This window comes from Onychostoma macrolepis, chromosome 04 (genome assembly GCF_012432095.1).
Source record: "Onychostoma macrolepis isolate SWU-2019 chromosome 04, ASM1243209v1, whole genome shotgun sequence".
In the NCBI taxonomy this organism is placed as follows: Eukaryota; Metazoa; Chordata; class Actinopteri; order Cypriniformes; family Cyprinidae; genus Onychostoma; species Onychostoma macrolepis.
In genome coordinates this window covers 26,258,108-26,284,438 of record NC_081158.1, presented here as the reverse complement: position 1 = coordinate 26,284,438, position 26,331 = coordinate 26,258,108, and the positions used below count along the sequence as shown (strand labels likewise).

Below are 26,331 nucleotides of genomic sequence, written 5' to 3'. Positions count from 1 at the left end.
TCTCAAGCAGCCTATGAACAAATGAGAAAAATCAAGGTCCAATGGAATGTATTAAATCGCTCTTGAATTATTTTATTGACATCTTAATGTTAAAAAGGGATAGTATGTTACCTGTGGTGAAATGTACATAATAGAGAGAAGATTCCCCCAACACTGTTTAAGCGCATAAGCATATTGCAGACAGAAACATGTTTAAGGGTGCAGTTATTACACCTGCAGAGTAACATAACAAGGCCATTAAGCATATGAATAGTGCATATATATTTTGCATTTGCAAACCCCTGGTCAATAAAATGGCAAACGTCAATTTTGTTGATCAATAATTATAACTCCATCCGAGGCCAGGAATCGTAGTAATTAATCATTTAACATATTTGGATATAAAAATATCAGTATTCCAATCTTAATTTAACAAATATACATTGCTTGCACTATTAAATAATTATTTAGTTAGTCTACATGCTACTCAAGAAATGTTGCTTTTTTGGGAATAATGGTTTTGCTATACAATGTACAAGGAAATATTACGTTACTTTCATTGTTCATACCAACAGCAACACAACTGACACTCCGTACTTGTAAAGAGAACTTAAATCTCGAGAAAAAAAAAAGTTTTGTTTTCCAGCTTCTTTAGAATCACGTGTGTGTATGTTCCAGCTGCAGCAGATGCAGGTTTTCAGTCTAAAGTCTAAGAAATTATGCAGTTCTTGCCCTTATGACCTTTCTTTTTCAGTTTGGTCCGTGAACCGAAAGGAGGTGTTAAAGCAGTGACGCGAGTCGGATAGTCATCTGTGTAATAATGAAAACTTTGAGATCGGGGTTTGGGAATTGGCTGACCAAGAAAGAATCCCTCCTCCTCAGACTCTGAAGATGAAGAGGAGCATGTTGAACACCAGTCATCGTCATCGTCATCATCGTCACAAAAGTTTTGGAAGTGGTCCATTCGGACCATGCTCTGCTGAGCAAAGTCTGATGGGGCTTGATGATAAGAGTGCTGACTGTGTGCCGAGTGATTTAAAAGAATACCGTTCCTGGGCTCTGGTATGCTTGAGCTGATTATCTGAGGCACAACATGCAATTTACCCCGATTTTTGGAAGGCAGGTGCAAGGCATTTTCTGAACGTGTTTTCTGGCCCTGTCTGCGTTTGTGATGTCTGTTAGCAGGACGCCTCTGTGGCTGCTCCTCCATGTGATAGGTCCGTCTGCGAGTCCTCTCACTCATCGGTGGTTGCCTCAAGCCTAGTCTGCCGTAATATCCTTTATCCATAACATCGTCAGAGAACTTCACTTGCTGAGGTCTGGATTGGGGCTGAGACTGAGACTTGGTCCTTCTCAGCACTGGAAGATGCAGTGGAGAGGGTGGTTCCTCTCCAAAATAAGGTGGAATTCTGTCCTCCTCTTCCTCGTCTTCTCTCTCTCCTTGCCTCAGTGTCTCCTCACGGTCCAGCTCAGAGGTTAAACTCCTCAGGGAATTAGCACTTCTGTGGAGCATTGAGGAGTTTAGTGTGCCCATGTTACTAATGTTATCACACTCATCCATCTCTCTCTCTTGGTCTTTCATGTTTTGGAGGGAGTAGATGGTCTGTCTGTCTTTGCTGTCTCCATCCACCGAAGCTCCTGAGAAATGGAAGACATGTAATGAGTAATTAAAATTCATTTAAGAAGGAACAAGACTGATAAATGCTGTTTGAAATTCACATTCCTACCTGTAATATTTGAGAGAGCTAGAGAATCCATAGAATCTCCAATGTTGAGCTCTGCCTTCTGGAATTCACTTGTAATGCACTCCAGTGAGTCTTCATACCATTGCCTGGGCTCAGACCAGAATCCAGGTACTGCTCCCTGATCCATCTCCAGCTCTTGAATCTTTCTAGCACTAGCTGGACCAGGGTGACTACCATAGGCGGAGTCTCCAAGTCCATCCTGAGACTGGGCCCAATACATTTCTGCGTGGTGCTTCTTACTTGCCAAATTGTGGCTACTGACCTTCATTTCTGGTTTGGTCCTGTTGGTCTCAGAGTCTTTCATCATCCATGGCTCGGCCGGCCTGGTGTCCTCCGTGTGAATGACACCACGGTCTCCAAATTTCAGTAGCAGCTGAGTCATGTAGTCTTCATGCTCAGCCCAATCTTCCACACAGTCCTCAGGGCCTTCCTGCTCATCACGGTCTCTCCAGTAGTTGTCCTCTGCAAAGTTGATTCTCTCCAGCTGATGACACATAGTCTCTGTGTTGTCACCACAGACACTGGAGGTCCTGTAATCTGTTGCTGAGAAGAGTTTTGTCTGCTGGCACTGCTCTGTAGGGCGACTACTCTTGCCCATTCGTATGCTGCGTCGAGATTCCCGTGATCTGGCGGACTGAAAAGCTGAATCTGAAGAGTCGGAAGCATGGACGTCCTCGCCTAGGCTGCAGTCCTTAGAGCAGTAGATCCGGCCCTCTTTTGGAAGGAAGGGGCAGCCCAGTAGAGATGTTTTGCATTTGGCACAACAGAAGCATTTATCAGTAGCATGCCAGTGTACACCCTCATACGTCATTTGAGCATGGTCGACTCCTGAATAAAGGGAAATCAGCAAGTAAAAAATGCTGTACTTTTTCAACCAGATATTCATACAGGTGTAACAGAGTTGTCCAGTCCTGCTCTTGGAGCGCCTCCTTCCTGTAGAGGTTTGCTTCAACCCTAATTAATCAGTCATTTAACGTCTTCAGGATTACCTAATACCTTCTAGCAGGTATGTTGGAACTAAAGTCTGCAAGAAGGTGGACTCCAGGAGCAGGAATAGACATCCCTGCCAAACAGTTTCAGTTGTTCCAAAGGTAACTCACCAATATTTTCCCCACAGGCCTCACAGTACTCTGCATATAGTGACTCGAAGCATCCACAGCAGAAGGGACGGCCATCCTTCATGATGTACCTCTGTCCTCCTAGAATAGTCTCGCACTCAAAGCAAGAGAAGTGTTTCATATGCCAGTGACGACCTTCCGCTTCAGTGCACTCGTCAGCAAAGATTATCTATGAAGAGACACAAAATTAGACATTCGTATTGGCTTTGTACATTTAGTTTCTTAATATATTGGTCCTTTAGAAAATGATATATATCCTCACCTCATCACAAGCTGAACACCGTGGTTTCAGAAGCTCTGCATGATGTCTACCGCAGTAGATTTTGCCATTGTGGTAGAAATAGATGAGATCTACCAGAAGTTCTTGACAGGTGGAGCAAGTAAAGCATGCTGGGTGCCAGCAAGGTCCGGGGCCTGCTCGTGAAGCAAATACTGCCATCTCTCCACCCTTTATGTTCTCTTTACACTGCGATTCAAAATAAGATTTTATGAGAATTAAATTCTGGTATATGGCTGCTCTGGTCATACAAAGTCATCCTACAATTTACTGGGCTTTATTCTACATTCTTCTTCGGAACAAAGACATTAAGTTTTAATTAAAATAGACCCCCATCTCTGTTGAAATGGTCTTCTAAAGACCAACTGAGCATGACCAAATGCATGATCATGGTCTTTTTATAAGTACTTTTGCCAAAGTATTCATTTCACAGCTGCTTCCCATTATTACTACATGGCCGTTGGCCTTGGAAACAGGGGTGTTGAGTGTCCTGCAAATTTTTTTTCGGCAACGGAAACCAGAGCCCCGAGATTAGCACTGCTCTGCAGTGTCTTGTGTGGCAATTTGTGGTGAAGGGATACATCTGTTTTTCGGAGGTATTATGATGCTAGACTTTTTTGGTTTGTGTTTATAAGTCTTCTCAACAGGAAACAACCCTCTGAATTGGCTCTCATGTGCTAACTCCAGCCCCTGAAGGAGATGGTCTTCAGCCAAAGATTGTGTGTTGTAATACTTAATCTTTTCCATGAATTTTCTCTGTGCTTTGGTTGTCTTTAGGCCATAATTGGACCATTTGCCGATTCCAAGTTGTCTGATTTGCCATGACAGGTCAACACTGTTTCCAAGTGAATATAGCATGAAGCAGAAACTGCATTTTCATGACCGTAATTCGATTTGATATGGCCAGAATTAATGGTCACAGGAACGACTATGTATCTTTCTTCAAGTGTAGCAGTTGGTTGCATGAGTATCTATTAAAGACATTCACAAAATCACCTTTAGGAGTTTTCCTATTTTTAATTTTGATATTTGCAAGTTTAAATTTTTACAGATGGTGGGAAAAATACCAGGAACGTTTATGCCTACATGCTCGCAAACGTGCTGCAGGGCTCTGGGAAGCAGTTTTGGTGTTCCCCTCCCAAGTGCCTCTTTCTTCCTCTGAATGCTGAACATGTGGAGTTCTCGTCTCTCCTCATCACTGAGGGACTGGCAGTATCGGATCTGTGTTGAAGCAAAGGTAAAAAAAGATTTATTTAAATGAAGAACAGATGAAAAGCTGATATACGTTTTATCAAAGGCTTCATCCTCTTTTTAAGGGGTGGGAAAAGTTTGCATTTGATGACAAAGTTGTGAGTTTCTTTTTTGGGGCTAAGTTAAAAAAGTACACAAATTGACCTCAAAGTTTACAACAGACTTGTGGAACTCGTACAAGATGACAAAAGACAAACAATTTGCTTTGTTTGTCCCTGCAGGGGGGTAAACAATGATGCCACACGTGAAGAGCCTTTTAGATCTGTAACCCACAGTTATGCCAGGAATTTGCTAAAGTACACAGTACTAGGACTTACAGCAAGCACCATAAAAATCACAGAGGAACATTTTATTGCTTCTAGAGGAAAGGAGAAAGATACCCCTCTGTGAAAGGACTAAAACATCTTTGTATGCAAACTTGAGAGGGATTTGTATGCACTTCTATCTTCGAGATCATAACGTCCTCTAGTAAAACCGTTGTGTATTCCAGCAGTCATCTCTGTCACTTTCATCGTTCAGTTTTTTTCCTCATACCTCATTGTCATGTGGTGGCAGCTGATAGAGTAGTTGTCTGATCCTGTGTTTCTCTCCTGGGCTGTTGACATATGGTACCTTCTCCTCTGGCAGGCACGAAAAGTAGATCTGAACCTGATGGGGAAAGAAGGCAAACAGAGAGTGAGAGGATTAGGGTTTGCTTTCAACAGCTGAAAGCTGAAATGAGACACCAGCCTCAATTGGTGCTGCATCATTCAACCTGTCATACAGGCTTCTCCTGATTGTCTCCCCCAAAAAGGGGGAAGTGGGTATATCATTGACTGGGACAAAGTGTTTAAACAGTGGTGTCTGTCAGTGGCGACCCTGAAGAATATTTATGGGGCGGTACGCCATTAAAGACACAAAGATAGATGCCTGCTGGAATGTTCCTTGTGTTTAAGTGTTACTATCCAGATGAAGGCAGATTGTTATTTCTGTAGCAGTGGGGTTGGGATGTGAGTGGCATTCGATACGGAGAGCTGTCATACAAATTGCCCTAAATTCTCTCTAAACCTCAGGAATTATGTTTTTGCCTTCAAGTTACAGTTTCTTCCTCATTCAAAGCTGATTGCAGTGCATTTCACAGAACTGAGAGAAGCGCTTTCATGAGGATGTCAGGCCTCCCACTCTACGTTTTGAAAAACGAGGAGAAGGTGGGGGTTAGAAAAACACATTCAGCTTCACTCCAGTCCCTCTTTCACTCTAGACCAACCTCCACCCCCGTTGGTTCTGCGTGTGTTTGTGTATTGCCTTGTTTCAGGAAAGTGCCAACTAGCCCCTAGACACACTCTCGGTTCTGTTTGCTTACTGCACACAGCAGGGCAAGAAAGCAGGTTTTCTAAATGGCTGGTTTGTTGGGACTAGTGCTTGAACCACACAAGTACAGTTCAAGCAGTTTAAGCCAATGCACTGAGGAACACCAGCTTTGACAGTGGTAATATTTTTAAAATGGTAACACATTACAATAAGGTTCTATATGATAACTTAATCTAATTCAGTAGCTAATTTGTACTTGTCTAATTCAATAGCTGACTTAAAATATATTATTGAATATTATAATTGATGAATTGACATTTAACATAAATTACTAAATGTGCTTTAAATGTTCATACATGTTTATCGTGCATAAATGAAAACTTATTGTAAATTGTTACCTTTGAAACCACAGGGATAGTTTCATAGTTTCAACATAATGGTGTAATATGGTTTTTCAATGAACAATGGATTTGGGAAATATTTACCAGACAATGCAAGTTCTAGCAAACATTTTTGATTAATTGGCATGCAAACTAAAAAAGCGTAACGAGTCATTTGATATATTTTTTGAAAACAATGCTATTAATTTTCCTGCCATAGTATGGCAGTAGTTTGTTTAAGCATTTTGCCATTTAATGACTTCACTTGCTGAGACTCGTCTCAGTGGGAAAATAAAATGCCTGCAACAGTTTGTACACTGCAGGGAGGATTCGAAGCAATTACTGCTAATTCTCGTTCCTCACAATGGTATTTCTTTTCTAAGAAAAATGGTTGACTTTTCAACATGTAAATATTTTCCCTCCCTAATTTTCCTATCTCTGTAGTTCTTTACTAGTTGTTCTGCCCTTTAAAAGTTTTCTGCTACTTTCAGCTGGCTTTGTGCTGCCCATCAACACCCTGTCAGTCAGATATAGGTCACATGTGTGCTCAATGTCAAGGTTGAGCGGGTCCAGTCTCCACTCAGAAAGCTTGCCAGACTATGCCCACGTCCAAGTGTACATTCATTAAGAGCTGTTGGTCTCCGTGCAAGGTCATGTGCAGCTGTGTTTCAGGGTAGATGAGATGCCAGAAATGCATGCATTGCCTAAACCTCACGTTCAGAAAAATTCATACCCAAGTGTGAAGGCAGCCATCAAACTTCAAAAGCTCGACTGGCTGGTTTTATATCACAAACCTAAATTGGCTGAGAATCAGACTTGAAGTAAAACCACGAAAAAGGGAATTCTTTAAATCGCCTGCTTCTGTCTGGCATGAAATGTCTAAAAATTGTGGATTCAGAAAGGGAAAGACAGTTTCTGCCTGAATTTTTGGATGTCTGCAGATAATTAGAGGTATCAAAAGCATGAGTTATGCTGTATACTTCTAGTTACGGCTGTCTGCCCTTGACTTTGGTGACTAATTTATGCATATAATGAGATATGAGGCTTAAGGTTTACCTGCTCAGGTCGTAGTCCAGGAGGAACCCATGTGTACTCCTCCAGAGCACATCCAGAGTCATCATCAGAGGTTGAGCTCCTCTGAAATCCCACTGCCACTTTGGCTCCTCTCGAGTCCATGTCCGGTGCCCGAGTAATGGGCCAGATCCCTGATGTAGTCTCAAGACTCATCAGATGGGGCCACTGTTCAGATAAAAAAGAGAGGATTTAGATTTTAAAGTTTGATACCCAAAGTTTACAGCTGCATCTATTTTGTGAAATATGCATTATCCTTAGGGGAAAATATTCTCAAAACTTCTTAAAATGGAGATGGAGAGCAACTCGCAGTGCTGCGGTTTCCTTTATCTATCTGAGCTTTGGGAATTGCCAGATATTTAAAACGATGGAAAGTTGTGCTTTGAAATGTCAGCAGAGTCTTGCCTTTCAGGCCAAGCCTTAAGCTTGCAGATAAGATGTCAATGTGTATACGAAGCAGGATTAAACACTCGTGGCTCTTTCTCCAGGCCTTCTTTATCTTGATGCTTAAGCACTTCAGAGTACTTTCTGTCAGATAAAATGCCTTTGGTCCCAAGGTGTTGAAAAGAACACTCCTACTTCAAGTGTTTTGAATTGCAAATGAGCCCGATATAGTGTGAACACCCTTGTTTAGGTTGAGGTTGGAGCTTCACAAGCCCCCCTCTCAGCTTGCCCCCTAGTCACAGAGAAAGTCCTAAGAACTTTTAGTCCATTATGTGATAGATTACCGATTGAATGTTTTATCATAGGTCTTGATTGCCCACTATACGTTTAGATGGTTTCTGGTCTTGTGCATGTTATGAGTTATATGTTATTCCCAGTATTTGAACTACCCTGAGAAGCAAAGATAATAGATTTGCAATACAAAGAGGCATCGATAGGTAGGGATATCTTGGGGCAGATAACAATTTCCCTGTTCTCTTAATGTCATTTGGATTGCCTCGATCACAATACAGCTCACCTTCTATGACCCCGGTCAAATGCGAATTCATTTCTCACATGAGTGCCCAGTAACTTCTCAGCAATTACCACACCTGAATGACAATGAATGGTCAGATCCACATCCAGTCCTCTGAACCAAGCAATGAAAAAAGCGGCAGACTAGGATTTGAAATCATTATGAATGCCTTAAAAAGAAACCTGAATTAATTTAGGGCTCTCTACATTTATAAAATCATTTCAAATTCCTGTTTGAATTTTATATATATGTGTGTGTGTGTGTATATGTATATATATGTATAAGGCTTTGGTATTTTCTCTGCCAACTTTTTTAAAAAATGTCTTGGAGAGTAGGAAATGCCTGCTGTGGCTTCCAGGGCCAACATACACAAGCACTCACATTACACCTTGTCACTCTCTGGCACCGACACAATGTGTGGCTTTGTGGCAAAAACAAAAACAGAACGGATCTACCCTGCCCTGTTTTCAAAGGAACATACGTAGGAGGAAAGGAACATTGAAGAGAGGTCATTTTTAAAAAGTCGCAACAGCAGAGAAATGTAAACGCGCTCCAGATGTATGCCGCTGATCTGGCTGGCACCTCAGACAGAAAAGTGTGCGTTCAGTGCTGGCCGGGAGTTACTGTGTCAAATATGAAACACTTATGAAATAAACATAGACTGGTTTGTGGATTAACTGGGGCTTGGATTACAACCATTCCACCTGAGGCTGAGATTCAACAAGCCTGGGCTTCACAGTGCCACTGTTGTCGAGCCTAGGATATGAAAGTTTCTCTAATGTAAAGTGTTGAGTAAGCCAAGTGAGTTTGACATGCTACACTGTAAAAAATGACCGTAATTTTAACGGTAAAAAAACTGTGAAAATGCTACAGTAAAAACCTGTTAAATGGTTAAAGGTAAGTTCCCCTAATATATACGGTGAAAAACTGTAATAGACATTTCAGACAATTTTACGGTGAAATACCGTTTTTGGAAATGAAAAAGAATGTAAAATTTACAGGGGGAAACCATAAATTGACGTTCCCAGAATTCCCTGTGTTGCATTTCAAATTGTTTGAATTTGATGTTTTTTCTTAACAGTTATGTTTATTGTTTATTATTTATTATTATGTTTATTTTACATCTAATGTTGTTAAATTATTATTTATTGCAAATTTCAGTTTAATGAGTCTCACCATGATGGTGTTTAGTGTTTGTGTGAATGACACTGTGCACCATCTATATATGTTATTATTTAAAAGCTGCTTGTGATGGGCTTTGGTTCATCATGTGACTTTCTCATCACCACCTGCATTTGGTGGTTATCAGTGTATTTCAAAGGTACAAAACAGATTTCAGTACTTCAATAGGTTGGTATATTAACATTATATCAGTTAATGAAATTACGGTATTTAACTCTAAATTTAAGTTAAAATTGAAATTGAAGAAAAAAAACACAAGATAATGCGTGACATGTATTTAGTCCTTCAAATTTTTAATTATGCATTGTATCATGCAAACTTGGACAGAGATAAATAGCATGATTATATCTGCACACCTGCACATACTAAATTATCATTTTTGACTTTGGACCCCAAAATATTTGAATATTACATTACATTCCCCTAAAACAATTAGTTTAGCAAATCTCAAAGAACACTGGCATAAATTTTTTAATGAATGGTTACTAGATATTTGATTTAATATATATAAATAAACAAGCTAAAAGAAAAGTTGAAAAACCCTCCCAAATACACATGAATGTTACATTTTTCGACTATCTCCAAATCTGATTTGAATGACTAGATCTCAAAATTGTCCAAAAAATGAATCTCAACATCAGGTGTAAATGGTACTGAGATATTCCACGTTGTGCCCCCTTACATCTCTTTCTTTTTTTTTTGTGAGCACTTCTCATCTCCGCTCCGTAATACCAAAACTTCATATGGCCATAACATGTTATTTCAACTGCTGCTTTCTGTCATCAAATACGTATCACTCAATCAGTCTGACTGTATAGTCTAGAATTTCATATTTAGAGGGTATGCCTAGTTTAGACTTGATTGCATTTCGAAAAGCATCTTACCTGTGTGTAATGCATCCTATAGCATTCAGGAAAAGCCTCCAATTAGTGCAAGTTACAGAGGAAGAGTCTAGCAAGCATGTCCACAACGATATAGGGTAAATTCCGTCTAAATTCCCCTGAGGGTTTGTAGCTTGGATAGTCAGTGAGAATGCAGTTGAACACGTTGAAATGCATGCATGGATGTGTGTGCCAAGTAGCATGTCTCCTTGTAGTCAGACCCCCCCTGGGCCAGCCCCCTTCACACTCAAGCCCTCCCCCTACACTTCAATCTGAAATCCACCCCCATCCCAAAACAACCCTCATCCAAATTCCTGCTGTAAGAGAGCTGTCCACATCCCACGGCAAACCCTCTTCAATCCGCAGAGCCATTTGTTTTGTTCCTAAACATTCAAAGTCAAGTATATCCTGGAAGAGCTCATTCGCCATTGAATGTTGCATAAGTTGTATCAAGGGCTTGTTGTTTTCCACCAATGGCCAAGAGTTCCTGTTTTTTCTGCTACATTTATCATGTCAAGGAAGAACAGAGAGTGCTCAGGAAATATGTGTTAACCTCACAGAATCAGATATGGGATTGGAATAATGAATTATGTAACCTTTCAGTACATTTCAAGTAAGCCACTGTTGCACTATTTTATGCCTGTGCATTTGTGTCCAAAATTGAGGCATTCAACCTCATGTTCTTTCAAACCTGAATGACTATCTATCTTCTGTGTAACACAAAAGAAGTTATTTTGAAAAATGCCTGTTTTTTGTTGAAATAATGAAAGGCAGTGGGGACCAGTGTTGGGGTCTGAAGGACAGAGGGATTCTTCCAAATTTTCAAATTCCACTTTTTGTGTTCTGTAGAAGACAGTCAATCATACCGGTTTGAAGCAACATAAAGATGAGTAAATGATCAAAGAATTTCTGGAATGATTGATTCTCATTCCATAATGATTCTTACTTTGAGTCTGTTCTTTGTAGTGAATCAAACACAAGCAACTAATAATAAGAACCAGAGTCATTCTGTAGGGCAGGGATGCCCAATTCTGCTCCTGGCAATCGACTGTCCTGCAAAGTTCAGCTCCAACTCTAATCAAACACACCTGCCTTTAATTTTCAAGTGATCCTGAAGACCTTAATTAGTTGCTTCAGGTGTGTTTGATTAGAGTTGGAGCTGAACTTTGCAGGACAGTCGATCACCAGGAGCAGGATTGGGCACCCCTTCTGTAGGGAATCAGTCTACACTTGTTGTGCTGTATGTTATTGATTCACTAAAAAGAACCGGCTCATCAGAGTAATTTGTTCTCTTACCAGACATCAGTGGTCATATGGGTTGGTTCCCAAACCTACTTGTGATTCTCTTCTCACAAGTTCTAAGGCATTTCCATAAGCTCAATATCCCCCTCCTCTTCATTCCTTCAGACTGAACTCAGTGTGTTGACAGTGACGATGGCCCCAATGGCCATCTCTCACCTCCACACTTCAATCGGATACAATGACCTTATTGTGTTGATTCCTTTCCAATTCTGGAATCTCACAAAGGAGAAACCTCTGAGAAGTCATATTCTCTCAAGAAGCTTTAAGAATAATGGTCAAAAAGCATAATAAGTTTTAGGGTTGTATTTGATTTGATCTTTTTAAGAATTGCGGAGTGCATTTCAAGTGTTTAATGATAGATGTAATGTTTTTATCATTATACCCTCAAAACATAAAAGCTGGACCCTCCTCACATGCATCTCTGTTTGGCCATAGCTACTTCATCACGATCCAGTCGAAATGCCACATTAAGCCTGTGTGAAACTGCTAGACTGAACAATTGCCAACTCATCCTAGTTAAATTTCAAGTCACCGTGAAGAACTCAAGCGTCTTCCAGAACTGAGAGGTCGTTTTAGACCGCGAGATAAGATAGCAATGAGAGTACAAGCGAACCAAGATGGATTCCTCTTCGGTTTTTGGCAGAAGCTGTGAAGAATCACTTAACCATCAGGATGACCTTTGTTAGAAACCCCTTTCTCTTCTTAAGATGTTTATCAGGAACACCATCAAAATGACAGAAAATGCCACAGTGATTATTAAGAGAAATATGAAACCAAGAGAAGCAACGAGAAAGAAGAACCTCATTTTTCTAGAGAAATTACTCCTTATTGTGACTGTTTATATTGACAAAGAAACCATAGTTAACAGAGCTTGTTCCCATCATTTCCTGGAGCAGGTTCACAACCCTTCCTGCTTCCTTAGAATGCTTAAGTTGCAGCCTATTACCACTAAACCCTGCACAGTTACCTCTGCACTATCTTAAAGGAAAGGGAAGCTACGTACGAAACACCTAAGGTTCACATCCTCTTCTTCCCATTGTAAAATGGGCCGACCTTCCCCTGGCAAGCCATTATAAGCGATAATGCATATTTCACCTCATTGCCACGCCAATTGACAAGTGTTTAAGAATGGATGCTGCCCCGCTGCATTCACATGTCAGTGCTACCTAACTAATGACGCTTTTTTCACTGACCCCTGACCCCCGCGCACACCCAGCTCCCTCTGCTCATCTCTCTAAGTATTTAGATTTGCTCTTTCCTTCCCGTGTTAATGACAAGGCATCAAACTAATGGATCATGGCACAATTGGTCGCACGCAGCTGCTCCAATTACAGCAAAACCAACATTTGTAAGCAAATACGGTCATGTTTGTGTAAAAACAAAGTGTTGGATGCCTAGCTAGGGTTTTTTGGATTTCAGCATTACCTCTTTTCTCTGCATTCAGGCTAAGCCATTTTTATCACAGCCTCTGCAGGATGGTGACTGCGCTATTGTTTTGATAACGACCGAATTGTATTGTCTCACGCCGTATGTGTTTTAATTCACACTGTCAGAACAACACATCAGAGTCTCTCTCACCTGACAACCGCAGAGAGTCTCGAATACCGTTTCTTTAGATCAGTCGTTCTGATTTGAGTAACACTGAGGATTATGGAGGAGGAAGCGATGATGCATCGAATAGTTTTTCAGGGCATAACAGTGAATTGACACAGACTCGCTCTGACATATTTTCCCTGTCTGAGCATTTTTGTAATGTAATTGCATTATGAAAAACAGAAAACATGTAGTCGGCCGTGTGAAATGATGACTTTAAGATCAAGCGGAGGCTTCTGCCAAACGGTTAATTTAGCAGTGGAATAAACACCTACTAACGTCTGCTTATAATCATTTAGGACGAACGTCACACAACGTCATTGATGTTCATTACACACGAAGCTAGCGTGGTTTGTGTGCTAAGATGCTAACATAAAGTAAAGGAGAAAAGAGGCGAGCAACAAATAATAAGGCTGTCTTGAGCTGAAAATATTTTATATTCTTAGTTGTTTCAACAATGTTTTAGGCCTAATTATTAAGCTTGCAAAATCTTAAATGCAAGATTTTTCCACAGAATTCCAAAATTCTCTTAAAAATATTTTTAGAAAGAAAATTTTGAAGGTTTTTCTGTATTCAAATGGTTTCTCATATGAGTTTAACTGTGGCAACTATGTATTTCCAGGTAAATCCACTTTCATCTAATTTGTTGCATTTGTGGTGGTCTTTTTAAACAAAAATTTTTAAAGAACATGACTAGGACCTGACAGTAAGGGAAATTCAATTCATCCCAGGTAAACCTACTGCTATTGTCAAAAAACTTAATCCTAAACATCCATAGTTCAAATGCACAAACTAAACAGAGTTTATTGAAATCTTAAATGGCCGTCTTCTGAATTTTCCATACAGTGCAGATCGCCAAGCATTTACTTTCCCTTCAGTCACAAAGTCCTTATTCACACCCGTTATCAGTCCATTCACATTCAGTCCACTAACACTACTGAACTCACTGCTGAAGTCTGAATTTGAATTGAATTGACTATTCACACCTGGAAACTGCCTTACAGATGTTGAAGCCTGATTAAAGTCTCACCCATTCCTGCCAGTCAAAACACCATATCCATTATCAATGCTTTAGCAAGTGCTTTTCTCACTGTTGTGTTAATATTCAGACTCACGGAAGAGAAAAAGACACAAGCTGGTGTGAGATATCAGGTCATAAAAGAAAACGGTAAACTTATATGTGCCAAAACGTTATAGCCTGCCAATGAATGTTTGCAAGACACCTTCACAGGGTTGTAAAGCTTAATAAAAAGGAAGTAGTCATGTTCCTGAATAGTTTGCAAGTGGAAAGGTCAGATTAGCCAGCATTACCGACACGCTGTAATGTGTAGAGACACGTTCTGAGATAAAGAGCTTTTTTAAAGGTTTTCACACAAGCTAATTTAAAGCCTTTGGACATTAGCCACCGTTTCGAATGGCCAGCAAATACATAAAGGTCCCTGAATTAAAAAAACATCGTCTTCCTATGTTAATCCCATGGGGATTTATGGTGTATTGTGTTGCAAAAGCCTCTATTGATAGTTCTCATGCTTCAGTACAGTAAAAACAACATTATTCAATACGGTTGCCACACAAATTATATGTATCGCACTAGACTGAAAAGAACAAGTCCTGTGGGTTAAAAAGATATTTGTATTTTGTCCTCTTGTAGATGCATGAATATCTCCATTCAGTTTGGAAACCTGACCTGAACTCGTGTTGACTGTAAAATACTGTAATTAAGACTTTTTAAATACTGCAATTGCATTTAGGTGTGACTGTAACATAAAAGTATATGGTATAATGTGGAGATGATTATAGTAACGATAATATATGTGGTGCGTGTCTGGCCTCTCATCTGCAGGGATCCAGCTGCGTGTGCATGCATTTAGTTCATAATGGGCCCTGTTTTAATACTGGCCTCCATGCCCTCTCCTGCCTGCCTAATTTGATATTGTTAACTGATACATTCCACTTTAAAAAAGGAGAGGTCATGCTAACCTCTCCAGACACAGGTGGGCTTACCCGCCCGCAGAGGATATATACTTTTAGAAGTTTAACAATGAGATGAAAGACATGCACAAACCCATCAATTTTATTTTTTTATTGTTTGCTGCAATAATGCCCAGGGATCATTTCACACCAAAAGACAGTTTATCTTAAAGTTGTACACTCTCAGAAATAAATAAAAAAGATAAGATTGTCCCTGGGGCAATACCTTTTTGAAAGGTATAAATATGTGCACTTTAGGTACTAATATGTACTTTTACTGTCCTTATATGTACCCTTTAGGAGTAAATAAGGTACAAATATGTACCTTTTCAAAGGGAACTGCCCCAGTGACAGCTTTTGTACCTTTTTTTCTGAGAGTTTACAAGAAATTATATTTTTTGAAAATGAAGCCTGTTTTTAGGACTTTTTTTTGTCTTGTGACATCATTTCATATAGTATGTACAATTACAATAATTATATAAAAAATAAGTATATATTTTTTCTTTTTTAAAATTGTAATTCCAGTTGTTCTTAATGGATATTTCTCTAACACAATTTTTTTCCACTGTATTTGTAGTTCACAATTGCTGTAATACAATGTTTTTTTTTGTTTTTTTTTTTGTTTTTGTTTTTAAATATGCATAAAGAATTCGGCATCACATGCATGCTATAAATAATAATAGTAATAATAATAATACAGTATTATACATATAAACAATAATAATTACTATTATTATTACTGTTTTATTATAAACAACTAAATTTTGATTGTTTTTTATTTATTACTTTTATACAAAACAAATTTAATAGTACTGAAGACTGCATTTTTTCACATTATGATAAGAATTTATTTTTGTGTATTTTTACGATCAATTACCATTTTCTTTACAATTATAATAACTGATTTAAATTTATTTCCTTTGTTTCTTTGTTTGATTAAGTTTGGGTTGAAATTAGTGCCGTCTAACGACTAATCGCATCCAAAATAAAAGTTTTTGTGTGTGCCGTGTATATTTATTATGTTTATATAAATACACACACATGCATGTATTTCAGAAAAATATTTAATGTTTATATATTAAATAGATTTATATATAATATAAATTATATTAATGTAATATTTAATAAATATGTAAATACATGTTAATATTTTCAAAATATATACTGTGTGTGTATTTATTTATTTATATATACATAATAAATATACACAGTGCACACATATATATATATATATATATATATATATATATATATATATATATATTATGTAAACAAAACTTTTATTTTGGATGTGATTAACCGTTTGACAGCACTTGAAATATGACCCATACTGAATGTTCTAGACTTAAAGAGACAAGGTACACACATACAGTGTCCACCAGGCCATTTGTCTGACAGCCAGCAATTTTTAACATTTAAGCATATATGTTGTACATGTGTGCATTCATTACTCATAATGAGAGCAAAATTTAAAGTCCTGCAACCACAAAATCATGTGTAATTAGAGGTGGTCTGAAAAATTTCTTGAGGGCCTCATGTAGAGAGCTGAAGACCACCCAGCCCAACAACAACCCTCCTCAAACTCCACTGAGAGCATCAGGCCCTTACCTCTACATCTCCTAATTACAATCATTTGCCTCATACCAAACGAACACCGAACATCTGCTCCTAATGCTGCCGACTGTGATTATTAAGGAGATTTTACTCCCAGGTCGACACACAGAGGAAGCGCAACAGACAGGAATAACAAGGAGAGGTACAAGTCCGTGCGATTTGTTTTTATTAGTGAGGATACACTGCAACATGTTGAAGCAATGAGCCTGATATGTTTTGCTAGTTCATTAATTAGTTTTTCCTGGCTCCAGATCCTGGCATGCAGTTTAACCAGGTGCTGATGAAGAGATCATTGACTTAATGTGGTTGACGAACCTCACCGTCTAATGTGAGTTTATAGTCATGTGGCTGTAACGAAAACGGCAAAGTACGGCTAGCAGCATGTTTGGTGATAGGAAAGCTCTAAGTAAACAACTTTAGTTAACGAGCTTTAAATGATTAGTTTAGTTACTCAATCTTTTGGCTAAGTGTCATGTATAATACACAGAAAAGGATGTAAAACAGACACCTTCCGCATGAGCAATTGTGTTGCTGCATTACAAAATGTTACATAGATGATTACGCTCAGCTGTTAGTACTGCTTTACAGTTAAAAGAACCAATCATATTTTTAATAGTAGAGCGGAAGCCCCGCCCCACTGATAAAGAAGCCAATCACTTTTTTCAAAGAGGCGGTGTCTGTTTGTTTACTTTCAAATTTGTGTTAGCTTGACTAGCCTGAAAAATACTGCTTTTATTTGCAGGTTTTGTGCTAAAGAAGTGCAATTATTGATACTGATGTTATTGTAATGTAAAATTGACAAATATTTCAGTCTTTACCTATAGAGCTGTACTTGGATGTCTGGAAATAGCTGCTCTGGGGAGTTTCCAAGATGGCCGCCTAATGAACTGACTTGTTTGACTTAATTTATTCAAGCAGTGAGTGTTGTTTTTATACGTGGTCATTTGTTACCTACCAGCAATGTTTCAAAGTCAGCATGAAATGGAAATTCGTCTCATCTACTTTTAAAGGCAAGTTATTGATCGTATTCTGAACAATTCATCCATGTATATTTTTCATTTTTGAATATTCTTTGAACTCAAAATACCATAACTCAATATTCTGGCAAAAGACTTCTAAACCCCGTTCCTTTCTCACAAATGACTGAAAGCTCACATTCAGATCTGCCTTTATCCTACCAAAAACCGATGGATTGAACCAACTTTTTTTGATAAGCTGTTTTACTCTGAGATTGAGATATATATATATATATATATATCTATCACAGTACGGAAAAATATCTGTCACTGCTTCCATTTAATTTCATTGACTTTAAATGTCTAATAGTGTTTGTGGTCCTAAAATCCAAAATGAAACCAAGAATGTCCAATTATTTTCAAATGCTGAAGTTAGCATACCTATTTTTGGCCGAATGGTCAAGTGTTAGTAAGCGATCTGGAGAAGCAGCGGAGGCCACCTACACACCGTTCGGAGAGTGCCAAACACAGACTTCAGTCATTCTGATGATAAATTGTGCAACTGTGAATGTTATCTTGCATCATCCCCATTTGGAGGGTAATTACTCCTCTCTCAGCAGGGAAATGCAAGCCAAAAAACCAAAGGGGGTGTAATGACACTAGACCCCCAGGGCAGGTTGATTGTTTGGGCTTAAACACACATAGGGTGTTATACAGTCCAACCTGTTTCACATAATTCATAACCTGGTAACATGACAAGCCTGGTGCTAATCACCAACCCTACTTTTTGACAAACAAGACTATACTTTACTTTCACTGTTAGGCTATTTATACCTGTTGGGATAGCGGTGATGATATGTAATTCAACACCATGGGATGATATAGTAATCCTCACATAATGCCTGTCTGTGTCAGGGGCCCCTCTGACAAAATAATGCTATTCTGTTCTTTAAACCTGGGCTGAAGCTTTACTTCCTCTGTAGCTTAATCTTTTTGTGGGCATGTGGTTATTGTAAAGTGATACTGCATATCTTTGGTGCTGCAAAGACACTGATATCATAATTTGGTCTGTATATTGTCATTTTATTTATGATACGTTGTGAGATGTGTTTAAATGAATCTGTTTATCTTCTGCAGATGCTGCAGAAAAGACAATTTCGGCTCATTAGGCATGAAAGAATTGGGTCATGGGAATGTAACGTATAATCATCCTCATCAAGTCTCTCTGAGGAGCAACAGGTGTTATTGAAAGGTAAAAGCCCTTTGTCCCTGAACAGATGTCAGGGGCCTTTTGAGAGATTCTGGGTTTCCAAGTAAACTGCATGCATGCGCACACATATACAGTGTGAATTTCAGCAGCTTCATGGCATGAAAACCATAGAAGCAGAAAGGATGAGACTCCAAAACAAGCCTTTGCATGTTGGATTTCACAGCTAAACGTGTATAGATAATGAATCTCATCCTGACGTTTTTCTTTTTCTAGAAAAGCAAATGGTCTGGTTTCCGGGGGTTCATTCATATTAACACCCAGGATGATTGTTTACAACTTGCTATTAATGCTAGCTGTTAAACCCCCATACCTTTACCAGCCAAACACAAGCACACAATAAAATCTCTGTTTGGTTGCAGTGTGCTGGAAAGCCCCGAGCATTCATTAGTAAACCACAGAAAATTTATATGCATGTCTTCCATCCCGTGCTATGCGGAAGAAGCCATTACTGTATCTTAAAGGTGAAATGTTTTTTGATGTTAAAATACTTAATCTGCAAAACCAACTATTATAAAGTTATTTGCACAGGGTTCTCGCACCTTTTGACCAATGAAATTACATGATTTTTCTAATTGCTAGTAATTGCTTCCAATTATTTCATAAGATTTTTTTTAATGCATATTGTACTCACAAAGAACCACTTCGAGCAAACAAAACATTTTAGACCCAAGCATAACAAGAAAAAAAAAAAAAGACACCTAATCTTAAAATGTGAAAACAACATACTGCAAATTTCAATAGGCTGAATGTATCTATTTTATTTTTTATTATTAATACTTGCTGTAGAATGATTAGATGGTAATATAATTATGAATACCTGACAAATTTTAAAGCAATTATAAAAAATGTCCAACAATGTGACATGTTATCAGATCATAGGAGACATCTTGAAGCGCTACTTGCTGATTAAAGACCCTGTGAAATGTGACATGTTATATTTATACTATTATAAATGCATTTCTCTTTTTTTATATAGTTACTGTATGAAAAGAATGTTTTACCCAAAAATCAATATGTTTAATCCCATTGCGTATATTGAAATCTTTTGCACCAAATGTTATCTAATGACTATTTGTGATTCAGTTTGAATATGCACATACTTAAATTGTTTAGATTTGAGAGCTGGCTAGATATTCATTTAATAAACACTTAAATTTTGATCTTTTCCAAACAGAAATCTATTATAAAGTGCCAGAAGCCCTAGAATACAATGCAAGATTGTTCAGACTACTTTTACTTTTAATAGTACTCTTATTTTTAGGCAATATGAGAGATAGACGACAAATTATGAGATTGACATGAATGGGAGATGTTGCAGACTCGATATGAGTTCACATCGCCCATATTAGCACCATGGCTTAATATGTTTGAGCACGTGCATTAACCACTAGGCAATGACTCTGACAGAATATTTGACCATCAAATGACTGGTAAGCATGTGAGCGAGAGAGAAACACAGATTCATGAGTGCATGTACTTAAATAAGGACATCCTGATTGAATTTGCGACTGCAAAAAGCATGGGCTTTTTAATGCCTGGTAATGTGACAACATTCACATGAGAGTTATCAGAGGAGGAAGCAGGAAATCCATTTGCGCACAAGCCAAGAAATCTGTATCTGAAATATCACACCTGCTCTTATAAAACAGTTACAGTTGTAATGTAAATGTATATTTAATCTCAATGCCAATCAGTTATCATATCAGCGGAAACATTGATCTGTGCTCCGTCTCAATCCAAACAGCCGTAATTCAAGCAGCCTGCCACCTTTCAGCTGTCAGGATGACTGTATGATCACGGTTGAGATGCCCTTATCTCCTCGCTGTCGGAAGCGGCCGGCTGCTGAATGTCTGCCGCACGTGTTTACCTTGTCTCATCCTCACACTCTGATTATAAGGCAGCTGCCGGCAGCCGTCTGTCTGACTGAGCCAAATCATTACCTGCCTTTAATCTCCTGCTCTGATATTGCCTGTTGTGGGTAATTACTGCGGTGCCAAATCAACTTGTTCTCACTTGCATTTACAAAAAACTAAACAAGAAAGAAGAAGAAAAAAAAAAAAATCAAATCAATTACTCTGATCCCTTGGCTTTGCAAAAGATTGACTCTTTCTTACCTCATACTCATAACTCAATATTTGTCTCCTCCCTTATGTGTTCTTTCAACTGAGATTGTGGAATATGACGTGTTTTAATATCGACCCGCTGTTCCACAACATGTCCATGAATATGATTTGGTTTCATGAGCGAGCCAAGTCCAGACATTTGTGTTTCATTTTTCAGGCACCGAGTAATTAGAAACAACTCAAGCATCTCCCACATCGAGCCAGACAAGTGCGTTGACCTACAAGCTGTCAGTCATGGTGGCTTATTTCCATTTTCGCAGTTTTTCTGTGCTCACATTTAATCAACTTCCCATAGCTTTTAATAGGACTTTGTGTTGCTTGCTATGCTATTGTTCAAAAGTTTGGGGTCAGTAAGATTTTTTTAAATGCTTCTGATAGAAGTCTTTTTTTTTTTATCTTATTTTATAAAAAATGCAATACAATACAATAAAACTCTAATATTGTGAACTTATTACAGTTTAGAATAACTGTTTTAATATATTTTAAATGTACTCCTATGATAGCAAAGCTGAATTTTCTGCAGCCTTCAGTGTCACAGGATCCTTCAGAAATCATTCCAATATGATAATTTTGTTCTCAAGAAATATCAATATTGAAAACTGTTGTGCTGCTTAAAGGGGTCAAATGATGCGATTTCTTGTTTTCCTTTTCTTTCGTGTGCTATATAGCTGTTTGTGCATGTATAAGATCTGCAGAGTTACAAAGCTCAAAGTCTCCCACAAAAGGATTTATTCTATTTAAAAGAGAAGGCTGATCCAGACCGGGCTAAAACGCCTCATTAAAACACACCCTGTCACGATGTGGAAATATTTGCTTAATGCCGCCCAAATGTTCACGCAAAGAAAGAAGGTGTGGTTTCAGTACCGCAGTAGTGACAAGTAGTTTGACAGGCTATTTCTTAAAAAAAAAAAAAAAATGGGTCAATTCTGACTTTGCTATGACAATCTGGTGCTTCTGAATCAGTGACTGTAAGTATGTTTTGTTATTAGTTTAAGTATTTGCTAATGACTGTTCAAATGAGGAGTTTTGCACAGCGTGTGGGTTTGGGGTTAGGGGGGGGGGGATCACAGAGTGAACAGCCTGTCAGAAATCATAGCACGTCAGCTGTCTTAACCGCGGCTTGTGTACTGCATCATCACTGTGTCTATCACGTGACTCTGTTCCCCTCTCGGGCTTGAACTAATGGTAAAACTAATGACATTATTAACTGTCTTTATATATTTACTTTGAAAGCTGAAGCTTGCAATTATGGTAAGGGGCGTTACATTTCCGACTTGTGCTTGTGGTGTTCGGCCAGTCACAATGCACTGGGTCAGCTGGCCAATCAGAGCAGACTGCGCTTGTCGAAAGGAGGGGCTTTGTTGAAAACGACGAGTTTGAGAGAGGCGGGGCATAGAGGAACTACAATAATGCCCAGTATTTGAAAAATAATGTGTTTTTTGAACATTAAAGCATGTCAACATATTCTGTTACACAAAATAATGATCATTAAAATAGCATCATATGACCCTTTAATATTTTCGTTGAAACAGCAATGCACTTTTCAGGATTCTTTGATGAATAGAAAGTTCAAAAAACAGCATGTATTTGAAATATATATATTTTGTAACATTATAAATGAAAATAAATAAAAGTATTAATTTCTCTCTATCAAAAAATAAAAAATAAAAAAAAATTACAGAGGCCAAACTTTTCAGTTGAAGCAAAATAAAACATGTCCGAGTCATTTTGAGTCAAAGTGCAAATATGGCTGATCATGTTTCTAGATTTTTCATTTACTGTTGACATGATTACCCTGGCACTAAAGACTACAATGGCACTATGAACTTCAAACAGCTACTAGCATTGACTTGCAGACTATTTGGCTTCGCTGATGTTGTTCTCGTTGCTATCTGAGGAAATATTTGTTGTCTAAGAAGTGGTCTAAAGCAGTTGTTAGTTTAAATACCAGCTGGCCTGTATCAGAATCTGACTCTTTCAGCACAACTAAAGAGAGCAGCTTGTCTCTGGCCCCCTCTCCATGCTTGGCAGCAATCACAGGCCGGGCAGATAGAAAGCTGCCAAATGTGTTTGAGGTGTGGGGTGATTTGCATAGGTGCACACACGTCAGGGCCTCTGAGCATAAATGGGCCACTGTGAAGCTCCTCTGCTCACCACTAGTAAATCAACACAGATACATATACAAGCACTCCTCAGAGCGTATCCTGTCAGCCAAAATCTGGGGTTAGAATCGCTCTTTCTGTCCTTCTTGTAGCTACACGCGCACACACACGGACTTGTTCTCACACAAATATCCCTCTATTTCACATACTAGACAAATTTATCTATCATATAATTTCCAAACAGATAGCTTAACCAACCCGAGCTAAAAAAGTTTAAAAGTGTCAAGACGAGCAAACTTGTTCAAGATTTTCCCATCTTTAACCACACAGAAATTCACATATCTACTCACTGTCTAAATTATGATTTTACCTTAATCCTGATTTCTTTTCCATAATAGTCAGTTGCACAACCCAACAGCAACTTCAACCACACCTGAAATATTTAAGCAAGAGGACCCACTACATCACTCTCTAGTACCGTCAGCTGAAACAGCTTCACATGTGGTCGTAATGGCTCATCTATTAACCGAGTCTTTACATAATCTCAGATCTCTGTTCGGTGCCACATTTGGAAATCTGCCACTTCCACTCAAGTCACCTGAGAAGCCCCAGGGGTCTAGTTAACTGGTTTGTCATTCACTCCCACATGGAGTGTCTTTTTAAAATACCAAACATTGCTTAAAGGAATAGATGTAGATCACCTCAAAACGGCTAATTATGGTGCTACAAACTTTAACAGTCATTTTTAACGTGTAACAGAATTAACTTTAGTCACTCATTTTTGTTGATGCAATGCTGTCATTCTGCCTAACGCTAGCCAACATGAGGCTGAGTGAATGATGACACTATTATTTGGGTTAAATGTTCCTATAAATAGGGGATAAAATGTAATTTCGAGGTGGACTAGGTTTATGAAATTGATAAATAATGTATTATGTTAGTGTAAGTTAACGGTTGTTCTGACGTATTTTTCGTATCTGTTGCTGAGCAACGGTCTGAGCACCGGACAAGACGACGTTGTCAGGCCACATCTTCGCTAGCAAAGCAACCGCTAGAGGACACCAACACCTAATTTACAAAGTACTCGCTCGTTATCCTGGCTCAAAAATAAGAAACAGATGCAGGCTACATTATGCGGTTTAAAGTATATATATATATTTTTTATCAAAATACTACTTTCACGAAAGATATGGCTAGTAAGACAATGTGCGCCATTCAAGCTAATTCGCGCCTACACAAATGTTTCAAAGAGAACAGATAAGATAGAGCAGTGGTTTTCAATCCTGTTCCTCGGGACCCACTGCTCTGCACATTTTGCATGTCTCTCTTATCTGACACACTCATTTGAGTTCATGGAGCTCTTTCCTAATGAGCTGATTATCTGAATTTGTAAATCGGGGAGACTTGCAAAATGTGCAGAGCTGTGGGTCCCCAGGAACAAGTTTGAAAACCACTGAGATAGTCTCTTTCGCCTTATATGGAAATGGTCCCCAACGGCTAGTATTTAACAACTAACAGCATTCTTTTCTTTTTATTATGGAAAAGGTGAGTCTTTGGGTCATGGATCGGTGAGCTACATGTCAGGAGACCAAACGGCACCATGATTGACAGGAAAGGGAGACACTTTTTAATGCCGGTAGTGACCTGAGTGACAAGGAACAGCTGAGTGTGTGTGTACACACACATCTGGAGACCCGCAGGGCTTCACACCAGACATCCATATGCTGCAAGTCACCGTGCGTCTTTACGCACTATAGTTGGAAGGTAAAGTGCGGTGTTTCTATCGTTTTAAGCGATGTTACACACATATAGAGTTCTTTTTCACAAAAATGCTGTTACTTCCTGAATCATGTGTTCATTCAGTCAGTTTTTTTTTTTTTTTTTTTTTTTTTTTTCATTAGTCAAGTTATTAAATTAAATGCACTATAATGTCATACATACACAAATGTTTTCAATGCTTTGGATTTCTGAACTTAGAATTGCGGATCTTATAGTGAAATGTCTAAGCGGTTAACCGAGACTTGTAATGTCTGTCGGCATTTTCATTTATTATAATTTTATATATGACAGTCATTTTTTGTCTTTATTTTGTCTGGCAAACCGAAGTCAGTGTAGTCTAACCAACATGCAGAAAGCCTATTTGTTTGCTTGTGAAAAGAAAAGCATAAAACAGGGCCAGACCGCTTTTTAGATCCCCCGTAACTGCGTGTCAATGTCATTGTTATTTTCAAAAGATCTGATATTTTGATTGTATTTTAGTACTTTTTACTTTATGGTTAGACCACTTGACATTTTGGGGTCATCAAATAATTTAGTTATTAACGCTTTTAAAACATACAAAAGCAACATGAATACATTTTTTAAGAATTTGGCCCAAATAATAAAATAAAAAAAATCTCATTTTTTGTATCTTTTCATTTGTCATTGACCCACACGCGCATAGAAACTTCACGCACTTTCTTTGCTTTTCCATTGTGGTACCTTTAATTCATGCCTACGCAGATGAAAAAGACTGTTTCTGATTTCCCCGTGTTTTTGCACATCACAGTACTAGAATTACTAGACATTTTACGACCCTGTATTTTAAAAAACAAAACAAAGCTGCCTATTTTAGGGCATACAGTAATGCTTAAACATACTTACGGGGACGAAATGAGCTGATTTATTTCCGTTGCTGTTAGAAAATATTCACAGATTGTGTCATTTGCTCGAGTCCAGATGACAGAAAGTAAACCAGCGGTCTTTGTAGAGGACGTGGAGCTGTTCAGTATCCAAATAGCGCGAACCAATTTGTCAGCATAGCGGAGATGCAGAAAGCGAGTTTGAATCCCAGCTGCGATGAGTAAACACGCAGTCTGCAGTCAGTTAAAGAGCCTGTGTGTTCAGTGCGCTGAAATGACATGAGCGGTACTCTCCGCTGATTGGCTCAGACGCGCGGCCCCCTCCAATCCCTCCACACACACACACACACACACACACATACATACACATACATGCATAAATTCTTGCTTCTGCTCTCTCACTTTCCGAGGGGTCGAAAGTAAATTAAACAAAGCGCACATTGATTGGTGCGATATAGCCTAGTGGAGAAATCACAATCTTAACTCGTTCACATTCAAATTATGTTCTAAGGACACTAAAATATGGCCATGCTTTATTTCTACTGTAAATGCAGCCATAATTAATGATCAATAGAAAAAAAATATATTTCTGAAAATATTTTATTGGTTATTTCTAATTTGCATTACCACAAACGTTTTGAACAGTA

At 38.5% G+C, this 26,331-nt stretch overlaps 1 protein-coding gene and 1 long non-coding RNA gene across 5 annotated transcripts in view; one reads left to right on the top strand and one right to left on the bottom strand.

Moving 5' to 3' along the window:
* Positions 1-44: 44 nt before the first annotated feature.
* Positions 45-25,987, bottom strand: prickle1b (prickle homolog 1b). 2 transcript variants are annotated; one of them, XM_058774403.1, is made up of 8 exons: positions 25,707-25,987; positions 7,097-7,279; positions 4,905-5,018; positions 4,206-4,340; positions 3,105-3,308; positions 2,825-3,011; positions 1,707-2,552; positions 45-1,617 (listed from the first exon to the last, which is right to left on the bottom strand). In XM_058774403.1, exons 2-8 carry the CDS (start codon positions 7,265-7,267, stop codon positions 689-691), a joined length of 2,586 nt encoding a protein of 861 aa, XP_058630386.1. In that variant the 5' UTR covers positions 7,268-7,279; positions 25,707-25,987; the 3' UTR covers positions 45-688. The 2 variants fall into 2 exon arrangements, with proteins under 2 accessions (XP_058630386.1, XP_058630385.1); XM_058774402.1 differs by lacking the exon at positions 25,707-25,987 and adding an exon at positions 10,136-10,330.
* LOC131539707 (uncharacterized) overlaps positions 17,943-26,331 on the top strand; it is a 32,913-nt gene continuing 24,524 nt past the window's right edge. For all 3 annotated transcript variants that reach the window (XR_009270948.1, XR_009270947.1, XR_009270949.1), the window contains exon 1: positions 17,943-24,827. This is a non-coding gene — a long non-coding RNA (uncharacterized LOC131539707). The remainder of the gene's footprint in view (positions 24,828-26,331) is intronic.